The sequence below is a fragment of the Phlebotomus papatasi genome, chromosome 3 (assembly GCF_024763615.1).
Source record: "Phlebotomus papatasi isolate M1 chromosome 3, Ppap_2.1, whole genome shotgun sequence".
Lineage (NCBI taxonomy): Eukaryota > Metazoa > Arthropoda > Insecta > Diptera > Psychodidae > Phlebotomus > Phlebotomus papatasi.
In genome coordinates, this window is record NC_077224.1 from 52,169,388 (window position 1) to 52,188,681 (window position 19,294).

Consider the following 19,294-nt stretch of genomic DNA (forward strand, 5'->3'; position numbering starts at 1 on the left):
CAATTAACAAAAAAAAACTTTTTTTGTTAAAGATTAAATACTAAGTTATTAGTAATATAACCAGAATATTTAGTGATGACCTTCAGGGATTCGAACCTTTGCCACTTTCATTATAGTAAAAATGGCAAAGAGTCTCAAACTTTGCGAAGTACTCGAACTCGTAACTTAGATAATATAGCTCAAAAGTAAAGGAGACTGAGGTAAATGTAGTCAGCAAATGAAATTTTTCATTACGAATAATTCAAAAAAAAATGTTAGTAGCAGGTTTATAAATATTTAAAAGAATACTAAGGAAGGTGTTTACTTCAATAAAAATATGGTATCCTCAATACTCCTTGTAAGGCAAACTATAACATCAAAATATCTAATACCATCCGTGACTAATTTTGCCCCACTCTCTCCTACTTCCGCACCATTTACTTTTTAATGTTTACCGGTTCTCATCCGATTTATTGAGCAGATTGAATCACTCAAAAGATCGCCCAAAATAGCTTAGAAGTAATTTTATTGAATTCCAGATAAAAATTAACAATCGGTTATAAATCGGTACATTACCAATTCATAACCGACTGGAAGCGGGCGAGGCTTTTTAAGAATTTCAAGACCTTTCTAACAAGCCCCAACGTGATACCATTCGCTTGAGAAGTACGCTTTCTGGAGCCTTTAACTTTGTCATTTTTACATTTTAATGTATTTTTTGGGATTTTTTTATCAATTTTAACTTGAATTTTTAAGTAATTTTAAAATGGATTCCTTATTGGTATTCTCTTCATCAAAAACGAAACCAAAAACCCTAAATTTAGGTCAAAATGTTAATTAGAACCATAGATAGAGGCCGGTCAATTTTTGAACTTTGACCCCTTATATGAAGACTTTAATGAAGTCTTTGACGAAGAGAACACCAATAAGGAACACAATTTAAAATTATTTAAAAATTCAAGTTAAAATTGATAAAAATCTCAAAAAATACATTAAAGTGGCAAAGTGTAGTACAAGCAGACGAAGAACGGCTTTTCAAATTGTAAAAACGGCTGTAATTGACCTACTGATGAAGACCAACACCAAGGGTTGAAAGCTTTGGCAAAAATTCAAAGACTTTTGATTTGAAAAGATCGAATTCTCTGGCGAACACCGGAAGAGCTGTGACTGGTTTCTTATAATGGTTACCATTAATTCCAAGAAGTCAGAGTCTAATTTATTTTCTGTACCATTATTGTGAAAGAGTTCTATCGAATGGTCTCTCATGCTCCCTCAATTCTCTCATTCTCTTCATTTTACAAAATATATTTTTAAAAACTTTAAATAATTTTTGATTTAATTTTTTTCAGTGTTGATATAAAATACTGATAAATTATTTCACGATTACCAACCTTGCGCAAAAGTGGTCGAGAGCTTTTTCACTTTCCCTGGAAACTGGAACATTTGCCAAAGCGTCTCGTCTGGGACGTGGGTGAGGTAGACTTATCCGGGAAAACAGTGCAAAAGTACAAAGTTCTTGTGAAATACCACCAAAAAACCCTCCGCTCATCAATCCCCAAATTTTCTAGTATTTTTATTTATTCAAAGCATTTCTGTGTTAAAATATTAAGTGGAGTTTTTAGTGTTGTCTGTTAAATCCCCATTCCTATTGAGATTTTCCAGCAGTAGACAACTTAGTGATAACCCCGTGAAAATTCCATCAATCTTCAAAATCATCCCAGGGTCGATAAAATGGTTTGTTTACATTAAGATATTTTCTCCGAAAAAACAACAATTGCGTATTTTCTTGGATTTTGGGGAAAAGTGCGCCGACCAGAGTTTATCCATTGAGCAAAAATGCCCCAGTACTTCAAATGGGAGATGCGCAGAAAGCCCAGTCTGACCTCTAGGCGTACTAGCGATGCATCGCCAGATAGCATAATGTTCATTCATGGCCAAAGTGTTATGGAAAAAAAATCTCAATCCCATTTAAATTGCCCGTGTCGTCTGAATCATCCGCTCTACCGCCTTTCAGATCATATACAACGCAGATTGAGAGCGTCGCGATTCTATTTATAAAAATTTCTAATTAGGATGCTAACGCGTTTTTCACATATGAAATAGTTTTTTTTTTAATAGCAAAATGAGACCAATAAATGTATTTTGATAGTTACAGGCCACAGGGCTATGTATTAGAATTCGTGTTGGGAGTTTCATGACCCTATGCTCCTTTTTCTTCTTAATAAATTAAATGAATAATAAACAGGAATTTCGTCACTAAAAATATGATTTCTGTCTAAAGAGTATTCGATTGTAGACAAAAACGGTTAAGGAACGTTTTTATATTCTTGATATTGTCTTAGAGCTTTACGTAAATCTTGACATGACAACGATAAGTTTAGTGAACAAATTATTTTAAAAAAATCTTCATGAGAAAATCCACGAATTAAACTTTAACTTAAGTTCAAATAAGAATAGAAAGTGTAATTTTCTTATTTGAACTTAAGTTAAAGTTTAATTCGTGGATTTTCTCATGAAGATTTTTTTAATAATTTGTTCACTAAACTTCTCGTTATCATGTAGAGATTTACATAAAGCTCTAAGAAAACTATATCAAAAATATAAAAACGTTCCTTAACCGTTTTTGGAAACAATCGAATACTCTTTAGAGAGAAATCATATTTTTGGTGATGAACTTCACCTTAGTGACGGACTTCAGACTGGAAATTTAACCATGTGTCCCGAAATCCCTAAAAAAAAATAATCGGTTTCTCAGGATCTAGTAAATCATTGGCATTCTATATCCAATCTTAAATCGAAAATTTCCGAAAAGTAAGGCATGAAAGAAATTAAAGAAATTAAGCCATATGCTTAAACCAGGAGGGTGACATTAACTCTGAAAAATGCCACCGGTTTTAGTGTAAATTTATCCAAGTTTTCGTACACATTTGACAAGATATCTCGAAAACTATGTAGGTTGCCAATTTGTAGTTTTCGGTTGCCAATTCAATATTAAATTGGCTTTTATCTTGTATTTATATTTTCTCCTAATTCATTCTACACTCACAGAAAACAGCTAATAAACCCAAATTATTTTTCGGCATGCTAGAAATATATGGAAAACATAGGAAATGTCATGCCCTTGGCTTAAACCTTAGATCTGAAGCCTATAATACGCTATTCACGTTTAAAGTTACGTAAGAGCGTTTCCTATCAAAAATATTTTCAGTTTTTGGACAGATCTAGCAGAATAAAAAACTGACGAAAATTAATTTAGTAGAGGAAAGCAAAACCTTATTATCTAAACTGTAGTCAATACAACTAACTATTTTCTATTAACTTTGATTTACAAAATAGAATTTTTGCTTTGGGAAATGAAAGAAAAAAATAAATGTTCAAAGGCTGCCGCATTTAAAAGCAGACCACTTTCCCCTAATGTTATTTTAAATGTTATAATGGTTATAATATCGAATTTTTCAGTTTAGTTATAATCTCTTTATGTTAACCACCCCCTGTGTAGTTGCAACCATCGCCGTCTTAACTCAGCATCGAGATCAATCTGCAGGGCGATAGCCACTATTACTCAACATGCTTGCTAAAAATTACTAGAACATGTAAATAATTTAAAATTAGTTATGATAAACCCTCTTCACATTTAATTGCTCAATTTTTTTAAGTTTATTTAGCGCAGTTTCTGGTGGTTAAAGTTTGTTCCTAGAATTTAACAAATAATCTATGAACTATGTATTTACGAGATAAGTCAAATAAGTTACTTTTGGGTATCGGCTATATGAAAATATACAGAATTTTTCCCAAATACCTCAAAATTCTAAATAAATTCTTGCATCCCCTAAATTGCCCCACCATCCCCATACTAAGTAATATTTTTGAATTTTCAAAACCATTGTATTTTCCATTTCCAAAATTGAATTTAAAAATTTGTCGAGGATAATCAAGCGTACAACGTCCGAATATATCCGAATGTAATTCGCTGCGCTCAATCTGTCATGCAAACATTTTCATATAATCCAATTAATTGCACCTCGTACTCTCGCAAATGCTGGAAATAAACATTTTGAGCTAATTCCTTAAGGTTAATAATATATATACGGGATTTTCTAATTTAAATCTGAGAAATTCCTCACAATACATCATTTTGAACTCCTACAAGTTCACATAAAGTCTTATGTGCTTCCGTAGTATTTGTGTACACTTCACTCTCATTCTCAGTGAAAAATTCTCAGTGAAAAATCCATATGTATGTCCCTCAATACTCAGAGAGTGATTCAGTCTACTTCTGATAGTCGAACAGTGAAAATCGTTCTATAAATATCGTGGAAAAGTGCTTCAAAAAGTGGTTGCATTTTCTTTTTGTTCAATCTGCACAAGTTATTGCTCAAAAACACATTCACTTTTGGCACAATATTCAAAAATTTCCTCCTTGGATATTTTGCAGAGGATAGTGTGAAGATACTCGGGGTGAACTGTGAATGAGTGATAATTGTTAGTTAACATTATCCAATCCAAATATGTCTTGGAGACTTGCGGTAGGTCACTGGTGAAGTTCAAATACTTTCCTAATTCGTGAATGCCATTAAGTCCATGTTCAAAAATTCTGATGGTGAAATTTGTGAAAGAAATCAATGGGAAATATATCATGTCTTATGACATGATAAATTTTTATCTATTGATCACACAGTATTATACAATTTGCTTACCTTAGAGTTATTGACTTGGCCAAAATTCCTGGGTGAAAGCATTTTTATTCTCCCCTAAAAAGTATTCTCTCATAAATTAACTCACATTGCGAAACAAGATTTAATTTTCTTCTTTGCCATTTTATCAACATTCTTTTTGATATCAAATTTCTGTCACAAATTCTGTCTTCTGCAAACTCTCCAAAAATAATGGCCATTTTAAGGCTAATTTTAGACTACTGAATAACATTTTGGGGGCCATATCAAATTCCGGAGATGGAATCTCTTTCAATTTTTCATCGTTTCACATTAATTGTTTTCGGTGTTAAATTCAATGGGACAATCATCTTCTAAAGATAAAGTCGCATTTTATCTTTCTAAACGACTCGCCGCTTTACCTTGAAATATGTTATTTTGAGAATTAAAATGAGAAAATGCGAGTATCTCTCGGATTTTCACTTTCGCAAGCCATCCATTGAGAAATGTGAAATTCTCAGAGAATTCACAAAATTCATCAAGCAAGAATCATTTCTTTATTGTAAAACAAATCTTGATCTGAAAAGCATTTTCGTTTCCATATTATCTTGTTTTTACATTTTACAAAGATTACAGATTTGAGACCCTTATGCTACTTCAACTATTTGAAAGTGCATTTAAAAGAACCTGCCAAAAGCCGTTAAATATGGTTTATTAGAAATTTTAAACTACAAAAACACAAAATTAGTGTAAATAGTTGAAAAGTTTAATAGTATTGCATTCCTTTCATGTGAAACATTAAGGATTTGTAAATCAAAAATAATATTCTTGAAAACTCAACTCTAAATTCAGAATAACACAATATGATTAGAATAACAAATTATTATAATTAAATTCACCATTTTATTAGAAAAAATGCTCAGGAACATAATGACAAGAATCATACTTAACTTTTCAACTTAAAAGTAGATTTTAATTGGTATTATTTCTAAATATAAATAAAATATATCAATATATCTTTATAGGCAGTTAGTAATGCTGCTCACATGAATTATAGTTTTAGTGTTAAAATTCTTTATCTTCAGCTTCTATGCTTTTGAGCTTTTAATAATTTCAATTCAATCGATTGCAATAAGAAAAGATAAATGTGTAATATAAAAGCAGTGTAAGAAACTTTCTTGTCGTTTTTGTCACAGAGATCAGAATAAACCTTAAGACGGCGATGGACATCTATGGAAAGTGTAGCTAGAGTGTGAAATAAAATTGAAATAGGAGGACATGGGGCTATATTTATTGAGTTGGGGTTACATTAAAAACCACAAATTATTATTATTCCTGTATTTCTAAAGGAAGCTGGACCTAGATATAATTTAATTTAGATACACGATTGGTTTATCTATCTAAATTAATGCCTCTAAAATATTCCAAGAAGGATTTAGGTCTTCCCCCAAGGGTATTTCTAGACATGCATTATTATTTTGTTGCTTATACGGGATGAAATTGTGAGTCCCTACGCCCCGTGGAACCAAGTGCAATGAAGCTCACTGGATGAACTCAGAACACCTTTAACGCCAGAAAAATTCCTGGTAGCGTAAAGGGGATTCGAACCCCTTTACGCCATCAGCCGAGGCACTTGCATCATCATCACTTGACCTTTGAGTGACCATTACGATAAAGACTAGAAATTAAATTCCGATAAAGCCCAGATTCCTTTAGAAATATGCGAAGAATAACGTTTTCAATATAGCCCCAGCACAATATAGCCCCACGTCCCAGTAAATGAAAAAAAAAACGAAATGAAAATGAAAAGAAATGAAAAATATATTTAAAAAAGAGATCGCAAAGCGTCCCAGCTTTGCGGTGTACTCGAACTCACGAGAAAGAGCTCCCCGTGTATTGTCTTTTGGCATGCTTTTTGGGTACATACAGCTTCACTACCGATTAAATAGGTTGATAAATTTAAAAAACCATTCCGAAAATAGAAATTACTTCAGAAAAGTAGGTTTTAGAATATTTTGCTGTTAGTAACAAGCTTGCGAACAAATAAAAAGTAAATCCGAGAAAGGTTAGTAATTTACGGGTACTTTACCGACTCATTACCGATTAAATCCGATGCAGTTGGGTTGACAATTTTAAAATCTTTCAAAAAAATCTTAAATTTTTGCAAATCGGTTGAAAAACAGGCCCTCCAGAGTTTAATGTTCGAAAATTCGATATCGAAGTGGTTTTCGAACAATTCAATTTGAAGTTTAATTCATGCCTCAAGGATACAAAGTTACCTAAACATAAGGCTTATATATAGGCTATAACATAGGTATTTAAGGACGAAATATTCGGTCTGACGGGCCTGACAATGTCTAAAACATATTCGAAAATGAAAGAAATCGCAGGAGTCGTTTTCGAAATAAACCAAAAAACATGGTTTTGGAAGTGAAGGAAGGGGGTGGGGGGGATACTGTCCTAGATAATGTTAACTTATGGGGGATCATCGAAAACCAGAAGTCGATAATCCTTTACCGTTTGGCCTCTAGCCGTGTCACAAGTTGAAAAAAGTGGATTATTTGCTCTCTTTTTGAGTTCGAGTAGTAAAATTTTATGTAGGTGGTCGCAACTCAAGCTAAAAATTGTATTGCATAATTCTTGAGAAGGGATTTTAGACCCAAAGGGCAGGAAACTGAAATTTAATTTAATCTTAAATCAAATTTAATTGAAGTAAAGTCAGTCAGTGATAAGACCCTCGAAGACTTTCAATATAAAGTGATTTATATCCAAAATTTTTGATCTAGATCTCTTGAACGTAATTTATTTAACTGGGTTTAGGCCAGTTCCTGAAGGTCTCGAAATCCTGATTAACAAACAATTTTAAAAGTATTCAAACCCAATTCAAGATTTTCTCAAGAATATTGCCTAATAAGAAATTAGGGAAATTAAGTTGTTTAGCTAAGCCTTAGGACGTTAGAACTGCAACCCGTGTAAGGACCTTGACAGGCCTTAGGATTAGCCGAGAGACGGCTTAGGGTTATTATATTCGATATAATGGTTAGATATCACTTCCATCATTTTCCACTAAGTCGTCTCTCGGCTTAAGTCGTAAGTGTCTCTAGGGCATAAGAAAAGAAAAATTCCAGTATCCAGCAAGAATATTACAAACTGAGGATATAAAAATAAAATGTACGGGAAAACGCGCTACCTTCGGACTTCGGACGACCGAAGCTTTGGACAAGTCAATTTTTTCTATGTTCTTTATGATTTTAATCTATAACTCTTTTCAGGAAATTTGAGGCATTAGACTAGATATTAAAATATAAAATTATAATGAGTTAAATTCATTAGAAACATATTGAAAAAATGAGTTGTTCGAAGCTTGAGTCGACCAAAAGTAGCGCGCTTTCTCTTAGTGTGATAATTGGTAAATCACCTTTACACCTCGATTAACTTTATAAATTTACACAAAAATGTGTTTTATCTAAAAACGTGTAATTAGTACATTTAATTTGAGTGTAATTAATTTTTTGTGTGAAGTGAAACATATGAGGAATTAGAAAAGTAAACAATTTCTTGACTGTTTTGTGCAAGCTTAACACATTACACAATTTTTTCACAATATTTTACACATTACATATTACACAATAGTTGTGTAATTGTTAAGTTTTCTTCACTTAATTTAACAATTATCGTATAATTCATGTATTCCTGTATAATTATTTATAGAAGAATTTCCTATTTAAGTGATATTTTCAAACTGTGCTTCTAGACAGACAAACTTTTCTAAAAACAAGACATTAAAAGTGCTCTAAAAATAAGTTTTAAGGATGAGGAATCAAATTATCAAAAAGGAAAACCACCCTCATAAAGTTAGCGTGAAAAGTGATTTTTACAACTTTGCAAGAAGTTTCATAAGAGGGGTCTCATTCTTCACTAATTGTTTCGTGAAGGCAATTTTGTAACGCAAATGAAGTATATATAAGTAATTTCTTGAAATCCAGATTAAGCTATCGTGCTCTCATTTTCTGGTAAATCCGAAAAAAAATGCAAAGAAAAACAACCCCAAGGGTGAATATAGGCACAGTTGTTAGGGGTTTGGGTATAGAGGCGGATATTGATTTTTCCCTTCTTCATTTAAAGTCCAAATAAGTTTTTCCTTGTGGCACTTTGGCACATGTTATTTGAACTCGTGAGCTTTTGAATCCATGTGGATGTTTCGGAGTGCGAAATGAGGTCATTGGAATTATATTGGTGACCCAATTTTGTCTCTCCCGAACGTTTTATCCTCTCTCTCTCTCCAACTTTCTTCAGATGGTGATTTGGTCCAACCTGGAGAGAGTCCTTGGTAGTTGGAGGGAAGTTGGTACCATCAATTCCATTATGCAATGCTCTAGTGAACACTTTGACTGGCATTCCCCAATTGAATTGGGCGCTGCAAAATTGACCAAACTCAATTGTGATCAATTTGATCTAGATGCTGGCACAAAGCGACCAGGAGATAATGGAGCATCAATTGATTTTTATTTATGGTCTGACTGAGTGATATTGAATCAGTCTTCATTGTTGATTTACCGAGTGGGCTGTCGATGCGCATTAACTTTTCTCTCAATATGGCAACCAAATATAAAAAAAAATACATATTCCCCTCCTTCAAGGTCTGATCAATGAAGCGTGAGAAGAATTTAATGATCCCTTTTTTCCGTAACATGACGTCTTTGCAGAAGCGCATTTTGGTAAACAAGTGTTCACCATCGATATCAAATTGATTGCGGGAAGAAATCCCTCAAAGAACGCGAGCTTACCCAAAAAAGACTGAAAATAGCCAGAGTCTATTCTATATGTCATAGTTATCAGTGAATCATTTGTTAAGCAATATAAATAGAAAAGAGAGGGTGAAACCGTCAAGTGAGAAGATTTTTTCTGCCCATTGTCTTGCACGTCACTGTAACAGGTGTCGTGAAATATTAGGATCAAAATTTTTGGCATGTGTCCCAAACATGTTGCAAACCTCGTGCTATAAGTCCAACACTTTCCTTTTTGCAGTACTCCAACAGCCGATTAGACTCCACAGATGTCACCACCGGACGACAGTTGCAGAGGATCCTTCATTACTCCATAACACCCTGTCGACCCCTTCCGACCCTGAGGCGTTCAGAATGTGCCATTCATGACGTTGACTGTGATGAGGTTTACCCAAAGATTTACATTGGTGATGCGTAAGTCAGCATTTCTCCTCTAACTTTAATTCAAAAACTTAAAAAAAATATTATAATATATATATATATATATATATATATATATATATATATAAAAGGCATTGTATTAATGGGCAGTAAAAAGTTAAAATTGAGCAGTAATAAAAAAAATTGAAACAGTGATATTATCGTCCAAATTTTGGCAAAGGGAAAATAAAGGGCTTTTCATTCTATCTGCAACACTTTTAAATGTTAAATATATCAATTAGACTCATTATTGTAAAGATTTAATTTTTTACTGAACATAATTAGATATTTTACTGCTCATTTTTAATTTTTTATTGCCCATTTTGAATTTTTTACTGCTTTTTTGTTTTTTGCCTCTAAAAAAATCATCAAAAATTGCATTTTGGAGCTTTACGTGAGCTCTTAAATACAATTCATAAAAAATATTAATTTCCTCCCAACAATTATGGATTTATCGAAATCTAATATTCCATTTAAATTAGTAAAAAGCAATAAATAAATAAAATTTAAAAAACGGCTTCTGGAATACACGAGCTCAGAAAAACTCGGATTAGATCACTCAAAGTCCATAGTCCTCAACGTCTCTTACCATTTATTTTGAAAATCTGAATCATGCAGACGGTTAAATAAAGAAAATACAAACGTTGCAATGCTTTCTATTTAAATTCGAGCAATAGGGGAGAGTATGATAGTTTCACATATGAATTTAGAATTAGAGTTTGAGGCTATTTTACAAAAGAATTTTAAAAATACCATTCAATTGAGTTATTGTTGAATTAAAATTATTAAATCGTCGATGGGATTAGCATTTGATGTAACTCACTGGTCATCTAAATCATCAGATGTACAATTCCCTGCTAAGTGGTTACGTAGCTCAAAAGACTGCAAAAAAACAGCACAGAGATGAAAAATGCATCCTTTATTTTACTTAGATCATTATCTTTATCCAGAACGAGTTTGAAATTAATGTATCGTTTTTCTAAAATTATTAAACTTAAAAAAATGTGATTCGACAAGGTCTATGTAACGAAATTTTAATACAGATAACCCTTATTATTTTTGAAATTTAATAAGTACATTTAATAAAGTGCAAGTAGAATGACGGTATTTTTCTTTAATCTGCTTTAATTTCATATCCCAATTGAAACCGATAGGACATAAATGGGTGTCTTTTCACCCTACAAAAGCGTAAAGTTCTTACTCAAAAAGAAAAAAATATACCTAATACCGAAAAGTTTTTAGTTTGTCAACGCCCTGGGAACTAAACAGTAAGAAACATCAGCTTGCGGTTTTTGGTGCCCCCCCAAGAAGCAAAATAGCTGCCTTATAGAACCGAGTATTAAACAAGTCTTTAAGTGCACTTTTAAAAGACTTAAAGTGAAAATTTTCTTTTGAAATTCCTATAGAAGCTCTTAAGTTCCTTAAGAGTGCGCCACTTTACTTATAGTAATCTCAGTGATGGAATCAAGAGCGTTATAAGCAAATAAAAGGATTTTTGGTTCTATAGTGCCTTACCTAAGGAATTCTAAAGGACTATATTAAGAAAAAATTGCTTCTTGGGCCTCTACCATAAGGTTCTGAACTTGTTTCCTGCGTTTTCTTTTTTCAAAACCATATTCTCGCAAGCTTTCTCGAATTCTTTTCATTTTCATATACGTTTATAAGTACTCCAAGTAGGCATTCCTTTTGGTCAGTAATAACCTTCCCGATTTGAGAGGTTGCTCAGGTTGAGGTTTTTTCTGTAACGATTCGAATGTATATCAGAGAGAACTTACCTAAAAAACCGTTGGGAGTTCGAATGTTTAAGCAGAAGTTACAAAAGTGACCAAGTTCGTCAAATCCACATTTATTCTAATGAAATTGCAATCCAAACGTTCTATCATCCTGAAATTCCACAAAATTGCATAAAAATTCACTTTTTGTAGGAAAAGTTTACACACTGTTGTTGATATTATTGACGATTTAAGTATCAAGAATATCGAAATTCGAAATGGCGGAACAATCAGCGCTAAAATGGAGAGTACGTGAACGACGCGAACTTGCACTTAGGCTTCCGCTAGATTTTCGAATAGTTATCTTCGAAAATTATTTTTCGAAGATAAACTACCCTACACATAGAAAAATGGAAAATTCTTAAGCAGAAACACCCAGGAATTCAATTTCAAATCCCATCTAATGAATGCCAATGCCCTAATTCTATATCCTTTATCATTTAGTTTTAGTTGCAATTTGCAAATCTGTAGACATTTTTCATTTTCCAGCTAATGCAGAACTTAAGTTCCCGATCTCTTAACTTGAAAGAGCTAGGGATTCTAGCCCATTTCTTTTGCTCAGAGCTTCTAAACTTAAACGCCTCGGAGATTCACGTCCAATTTAAGTTCCCAGGATCTTATATATTCCTAAATTTAGAGTCAAAATTTTTCTGTGTATAGAAAACTTATTTTTAACCCGAATTAGATAATAATTGGATTCTATTGAAAAGTCCTGAAAGTTCAAACTTGGATTCATAAGTTCCAATATATTTACAGTCTAGAGGACAAACGATATGAGATATTGGCAGAGGGTTTTCAGAGATCCCTATGTGCGTAGACACTATCTAGGGGAGTTTTTTCATACACAACCTTGTTTACCTCCAAAATCATGTGCTTTTGTTATTCAGAAAACGACCTAAGTAGGATTTTTTTTAATTTTCGGACACGTTTTAAAATATTTTAAAGCAAAGTTTCGTTCGTACATACCAATAACCTTCACTCATTCCTTATAACGATTTTTAACGTCAAATATCAAAGGTTAAGTTTAATTAATAGCCAATATATATTAATCGGTGGCAGCCAAAATCCCGAGAGCCAAAATCCTGAAAGCCAAAATCCCGAACGCCAAAAGGCCAAAATCCCGAAAGCCAAAATCCTAAAAAAGGATGAAATTATATGCAGGATAATGTGTAGAATAATTTCCCAAGACACAGAAGATTACCCTTTGCCTCCAGCAAGCGCGTGTACAATCGTGGCAGTAGCTATGACACTAAGGATTCGGGATTTTGGCTTTCGAGATTTTGGCGTTCGGGATTTTGGTTTTCGGGATATTGGCTATCGGGATTTTGACCGGGACCCGTTACTTATATCTATAAATAACTCTAGTTGTTCAGTAATTAAAGGACATAAGAAATACAGAAAAGTTTAATTCTGATGCATTGTTATTAAATCAATTTTAAAACTCTAACGCGAGCTGTTACAATTTTGATAATTTTATTGTGCATTAAGATACCATTCTTTTGTGTTAGACAGAAAAAAATATTTTATAAAATAATTCGTAAGTTTTTGTGAATTCCTACTGGAGACTCACAAAATGTTCGTAGGTCGTATAACCAACTAAAAAGTTCGTAAATATTTGTAATTTTTCACAAACATTGTTCGTAACAATGTTTTGTTCTTTTACAAACACTTCCAAACACACAAGAAAGTTCCTAAAGGCGTCTACACATTGAGAGCAATTTTTGTCAAAAATTGCGTTTTTGACAGAAATTTGACGTTTCCCTCTACAACGCTGCAGGGAATTTCCTTCAAAAAAGCAATTTTTGACAAAAATTGCTCCCAATGTGTAGAGGCCATAACACTTTGTCACTTGTTGGTAATGGTTTGCCACACAAACAAAAAAGAACGAATATTTTTTTGTAAAAGAACAGAAAATGCTACTCTGAGAAAAATTCCTGTAAAACGGACAAATTGATATTGTTAAAATTTTGTCAAAAGTATGTTATTTACTAATTTGACAAAACTTTTCCTCTCATTTTAATAATAACAATAAATAACAAGAAATAACATTGTTTTGACAAACATTTAATAAAATCTTCCATAAATCTATCTTAATAAAATATTCTATATGGAAAAACATTCCTTTTCACATACTTTTCTTGTTCATTTGACAAGACATTTTTTTCAGAGTAGTGAAGGGCTTACATTTCGAGGAATGTTTGTGAATAAATACGAACTTTTACGAACATTTCGTAAGTTCCCAGTAAGATTTCACAAACATTTACGAACAGTTTCACAAGATATTTTGTTTCTGAGGGGAAAACACCATAAATTCAAACTATTCCTTTATGAGACTGCCCAATCCTCCCCTATACAGGTTAGGTATTCTTACAGAGATACTATTGCCTCATAGTGTAGCTCACTTATAGTGTACATTTGCCAATAAATATAGAGCAAAGTGCCAGATAAATAGTTAGGACAGACGATGATGAATCGGAAGATAAACATTTAAATGAGCGTAAACAATGGTTAACCTTAGGAATTGCCATAAAGTAAAAACAATAATGGTTCTCATTCAAAATAAACTCAATTATCAAATTATGTAAATAGAATTTGTATCATATTCAAATAAATAATAAAAAAAGAGCATTAGGCGCTGGGTTAATATTGCCCAGAGAGCGTTTTTTTTTCAATTGTTTTGTGAAATATATTGCTTCCTAGTCAAACTATCTAAGCTGAGCAAAATGTTTGTGACATTAATCATTGATTGTGGTGATATTTATTTACAGAGCATCAGCTAAAAATAAAACGTATCTCCGTCTAATGGGAATCACGCATATATTGAATACCGCAGAGGGTTCACGTTTTGGTCAAGTGGACACGGGACACTCATACTACAGAGACATGTCCAATATGAGGTGAGTTGGGATGTTCCAACTGTGCCTGAGATTAATGTTAATGACAGGGATTTTGTTATCTTATTCCTCAATGGTCAGATACATGGGCTTCCCAATGATTGACCAACCCACCACGGACATCTCGCGCTACTTCTACATCGCATCAAAGTTCATTGAAAATGCCGTCAATGGCGGTGGAAAAGTGCTAGTTCACTGTCTTATGGGTATGTCCAGGTCAGCTACTTGTGTCCTGGCCTACCTCATGATTGCCCGTCAGATGTCTGCAGCTGAAGCCATTCGAACTGTCCGGATGCACCGTGACATAAGACCAAATGATGGCTTCCTGCAGCAATTAGCTGATTTGGACAATGAGCTAAGACGAGAACGAAGTTTCAAGCTCTACTAAAAAAAAGAAGCACCCTCACAAAAAAAAGAAACTAAATTTACCATGAAACTAATACAACTTTAATCATTAGCGTGATAAGGGATATTTGCAGATTGAAATCCTATATTTCTGTAGATGTGTAAAACTAAACACTGACCTGCTTCTTTTCAATTGAGTTACAACGAAAGTTCTCTATTGGCAAAGATAAAACATTTAAAGAGAAAAAAACCAAAAAACACCTTAAAAGTGAGTATCACACTAAAAAAATACTATATTGAAACTATAGAATATTTTTTTAAAAGAATGAAAGAAACCTAATATACAATGAAACTTTACAAAAAAGAAAAAGGTTAAAACTATGAAAAGAAAAATTTGTTTATAACCCACCCTAATATTTTCAATATTCAAACAACAAGAAAATCAATAAAAACTGTACAAAAAAATTGCTATAAGATCTGTAAATAAACTATACTTCATATTTTTTATAACATTAAAATCTTATAGAGTAACTATTTAGTGAACAACAACAGACAAAGATGTTAATGAACTCAAAAAAATAAAACAGAAAAAATTAAAACTATTTAATCTTGTTCCAAAGTTCAGGCTAGTTCTCAATATTTAAAGAAGAGTGCAATTGGAGAGAGGAAAGAAGTGATAACAGCAGTGGTAAATAAATACAAAGAATTTTGTATGGCCTCATGAGATTTTACAAAATCAAAGAAAAACAAAAAAAACAACTATACAAATGCCAATACAATATTTGAGTAAAAAAAATGTGAGAAAAATGTGTATATATACATTTTTTGGATAATAAAGAAAGGAAGAAATATCTACTTCTCACTCAGGTATTCTTCTTGATATCAATAAATTTGATGCTTACTTATTTACAGCTTATCTTTATAATGGTCTTTATTGATAAATTTAGATTTTATAATGATTTTAAATTTAATTTTTATTTTATTTAAAATTATTGAAACGGACTTTATTAGGGGTAAAAGAATAGAAATATCTGAACCCATTCCTTAAGAAATTCTAGAACCATTTCGTTATTTATTTTAAAGAGATTCAATTTAGATTAGAATTCAGCGGATACACTTAACAAATAGGGCTTACGGTGCAGTGGGATCATGTCTGTGTCGGCGAAGAGCTGTCCCCCGGAGGGTGATCCCTCTAAGATGATCCTCTGTATTCTTATATACCATCCCGGCCGCGAAACTCCAGCCCAAATCAGGAAGAGTTGGTGTATGTCACGGATTATTGTAGGCTAAGTGGGCTTCCGGACGAAAGGACTCTTCTCTTCCGGTGATTAATGGGACAGCCCTATTCAATCGCTCCCCATGGGTACTCAATCACCCACTGCACTATCACAACACACCCGGAGATGCACAAGTGCACTTACTTGGGACTAAACAAAAAGTGATCGGATGGGAAAAAGATAGGGAGTTCGACAGCAGACAAAATTCACCACATGGGATAATTCCTTAGAGTATAATACTACGGAGAGGACGTTCGTAGAAAAAATCTCTGCCAGTTTTCATGTAAAATAATTTTATTTCAAATTGAATAAAATGAAATTGAATTATTTAAATTTGAATAAAATCTGAAAAGATATTCTCTTCCTTTCATGGCAAAACATTTTTTTAAAAGCGACTCTCGATGGTTGAACATCTAAATGATAAGTTCAAGATGTAGAGGAGACCGGGACAGACTTAGCCACGCATGGTATTAGACTATGGGATGCTATAGCTTACCTTAGAAGGCATATTAAAGAAATCATTATTATACCAAATAAGCACCTCTCTTCCTATGCATTGAAGTATTTATCAGCCTGATGCAAACATTTTATTACAAATTAAATACAATAAAAAATTTCATTATTTACTGGCTAATTCTGCCCCGGTCTCCCCTACACTGAGAAAAAAGGGGGTCCAATTAACTTTTTTTTTTCGTAACTTTAACACTTTTTAGGTGTAACATTTTTTAATGTTAATTTGACACCTTTTTAAGCGTAAAATTAGCATAAAAAAGGGTAACTTTAACCCGTAATACACCTAAAAAGCATAATATTTACACAGATTTCGGATCAATTATTATTATTAATCGTATCGGAATACTTTGTTACAATGTAATCATGTTATATTGCTGTTGCACTCCGTTGTGGAAGAATCTGCTAAGTCCATGTGTAGGACCGCCTTCCGTGGTCTGGATGCTTCCTCCATGCTCCCAGAGTTTTTTGTGGGCAGAGGCGGAGCATTATATTACGTTTTTGTCACAGTGAAAATCCCTTTTTCTGACATTCAGTTACTTGCACCGGGCGGGACTCGAACTCACAACTTTAAGAGTAGAGTCAGAGATCTCGTCCGCCCAAGACCAACTGTCTTGCCTATTGCACCACTGAGATCCCCTTCGGATCAATAATACAGGGTAAAATTAACATTTCCGGAATATTATTTTAACTTTTTCGGATTTATCTCAGTTTACTCACTAAAAAAAACCTCAGATTCGAGCTTTTTACTGATCTTGGAATTTTATTTTTTCACTTTCTAGCACTGAATTATCACCACTAACCACTATTCACACAAGTTCTTGCCCAAAAAGTCATCCTGGCCTTAAAAACTGTTCACCAAATTTTATTTACACTCCGAAGAACAAATAAAACACATGCATTGAAGAAAATCGATTACATTTCAATTTTTTGAGGTCGTTACACTTTCTCCTTAAAAAATATTCTAGCGTGTCGTCTCCGTAGTTTTACTCTGAGGATAATTCTCGAATAAACTGGGAGGGGAAAAAATCAGTTCGCAGAGTTGGAGAAACCATAAATGAATTTAAAAACGCACGTCACATCTTGTATTTCAATCAGGAAGAAAAAAAATCATATAATTAAGTCTGGTCGTTTTTCGTTGACGTTTCTATCTTTTTTAAACATTCTGTTTTTTTTTATTGTTCTTTAATCTATTCAATATGATCTAATTCTAGCTGTATCTGGAATCAGAAGGCATTCGTCCGTCTGCCAACCGTCATTAGATCAGAGCTAGAAGTCAAATGGTTGGAGATAGCGGAATGGGGCTCTGCGGGGCACCCCCATTAGTCTATTTTTGCGTAATTCACGAAATTTTGGTTTATCTTCCATCTTCTTTCTTCCTTCAAAATCACACTTTTAAAACTATAATTCAAAATAAATCATAAGATTTTTATAACTTTTTAAAATTGTAATGTAAGTAATAGGGGAGATTGGAGCAGAAATATCCACCGATAAATTTAGGCAGTGCAGTGGGATGTTATAGTTTTCCTTAGAAAGAATATTGAGCAAACTTCTATTTATTCACAGTAATTAACTCCCGCCCTATTCATTGAAATATTTATCATTTAGACTCAAATATGTCTTTCATAAATTATAGACAAAAAAAATCATTTGCTGGCTAATTCTTCTCCGATCTCCCCTAAGCAGAGGACAAAATCTATTTTAGTATCTCTGATATATTTTATTCTTCTACAACTTTTCGAGAATTGTTATCCTTTTCATTAGGTTATCTAATCAAATGTTTTCTTTTCATTAGGACGGCATTACAGATCAGGTACTTCTAGATAGTCATTTAATTCAAGGAATCCAAGGAACTGACGTTGAAAAGGATTCATTCTGTGAAATCTATTCATACACTGAGAAAAAAAAGAGGCTACGTTTAACTTTTTTTCGTCATAACTTTAATACTTTTCGGGTGTAAAAATATATCAACATTTTATAATGTTAATTTTACACCTTTTGAGGGTAAAATCAACATGAAAAAGGGTAACTTTAACCCATAATACACCTAAAAAGGGTAATATTTACACCGATTTCGGATCAATACTGCAGGGTAAAATTAACATTTCAGGAATGCTATTTTAAATTTTTCGGATTTCTCTTACAGTGTAATAATCTCCTAGATTCTAATCTAATCTAGTCAATTCGATAAATGTACATTCAAAATTTCAAGTGATACAAGTGAACCTTTCAAAGGATTAAATATAATACCATTTTTATCTGAAAAGGATCAGTTTTACCCTTTTAATTTTACCAGTGATAGACACAAAATTTTGTTACCCCCTATAAGGATGGCTACGACTAACAGTTAAAAGTTGCAAGCTCTCGATTTCAATTTTCAATTTGTAAAAATAATGAAATATTTTACTGCCTGATTAAATACTTTATTGACTATTTCGTTTTTTTTATTATACTGATTGAACTGATAATTTGCTCACTAAAAATGTTTATTTCATATAATTTTGCCGATTTTCATAATCAAAAATATTAGTATGATCGAACTGATATTTCGTAAGCTATAAACAGGCTTTCAAATACAAATTTGTCTAAATACGGATAGGGGCATCGGGTGTTGGAAACGACGAAATGTAAAGGAGAATGTGTATTGGGCTACAGAAA

At 32.8% G+C, this 19,294-nt stretch overlaps 1 protein-coding gene across 2 annotated transcripts; it reads left to right on the forward strand.

The window, feature by feature from the left end:
* The first annotated feature begins 1,414 nt into the window (after positions 1–1,414).
* LOC129807228 (dual specificity protein phosphatase 3) lies at positions 1,415–15,739 on the forward strand. 2 transcript variants are annotated; one of them, XM_055856350.1, is made up of 4 exons: positions 1,415–1,713; positions 9,660–9,832; positions 14,379–14,507; positions 14,586–15,739. In XM_055856350.1, the coding sequence occupies exons 1-4, from the start codon at positions 1,711–1,713 to the stop codon at positions 14,890–14,892; spliced, it is 612 nt and encodes a 203-aa protein (XP_055712325.1). In that variant the 5' UTR covers positions 1,415–1,710; the 3' UTR covers positions 14,893–15,739. The 2 variants fall into 2 exon arrangements, with proteins under 2 accessions (XP_055712325.1, XP_055712324.1); XM_055856349.1 differs by lacking the exon at positions 1,415–1,713 and adding an exon at positions 4,196–4,505.
* Positions 15,740–19,294: the final 3,555 nt, after the last annotated feature.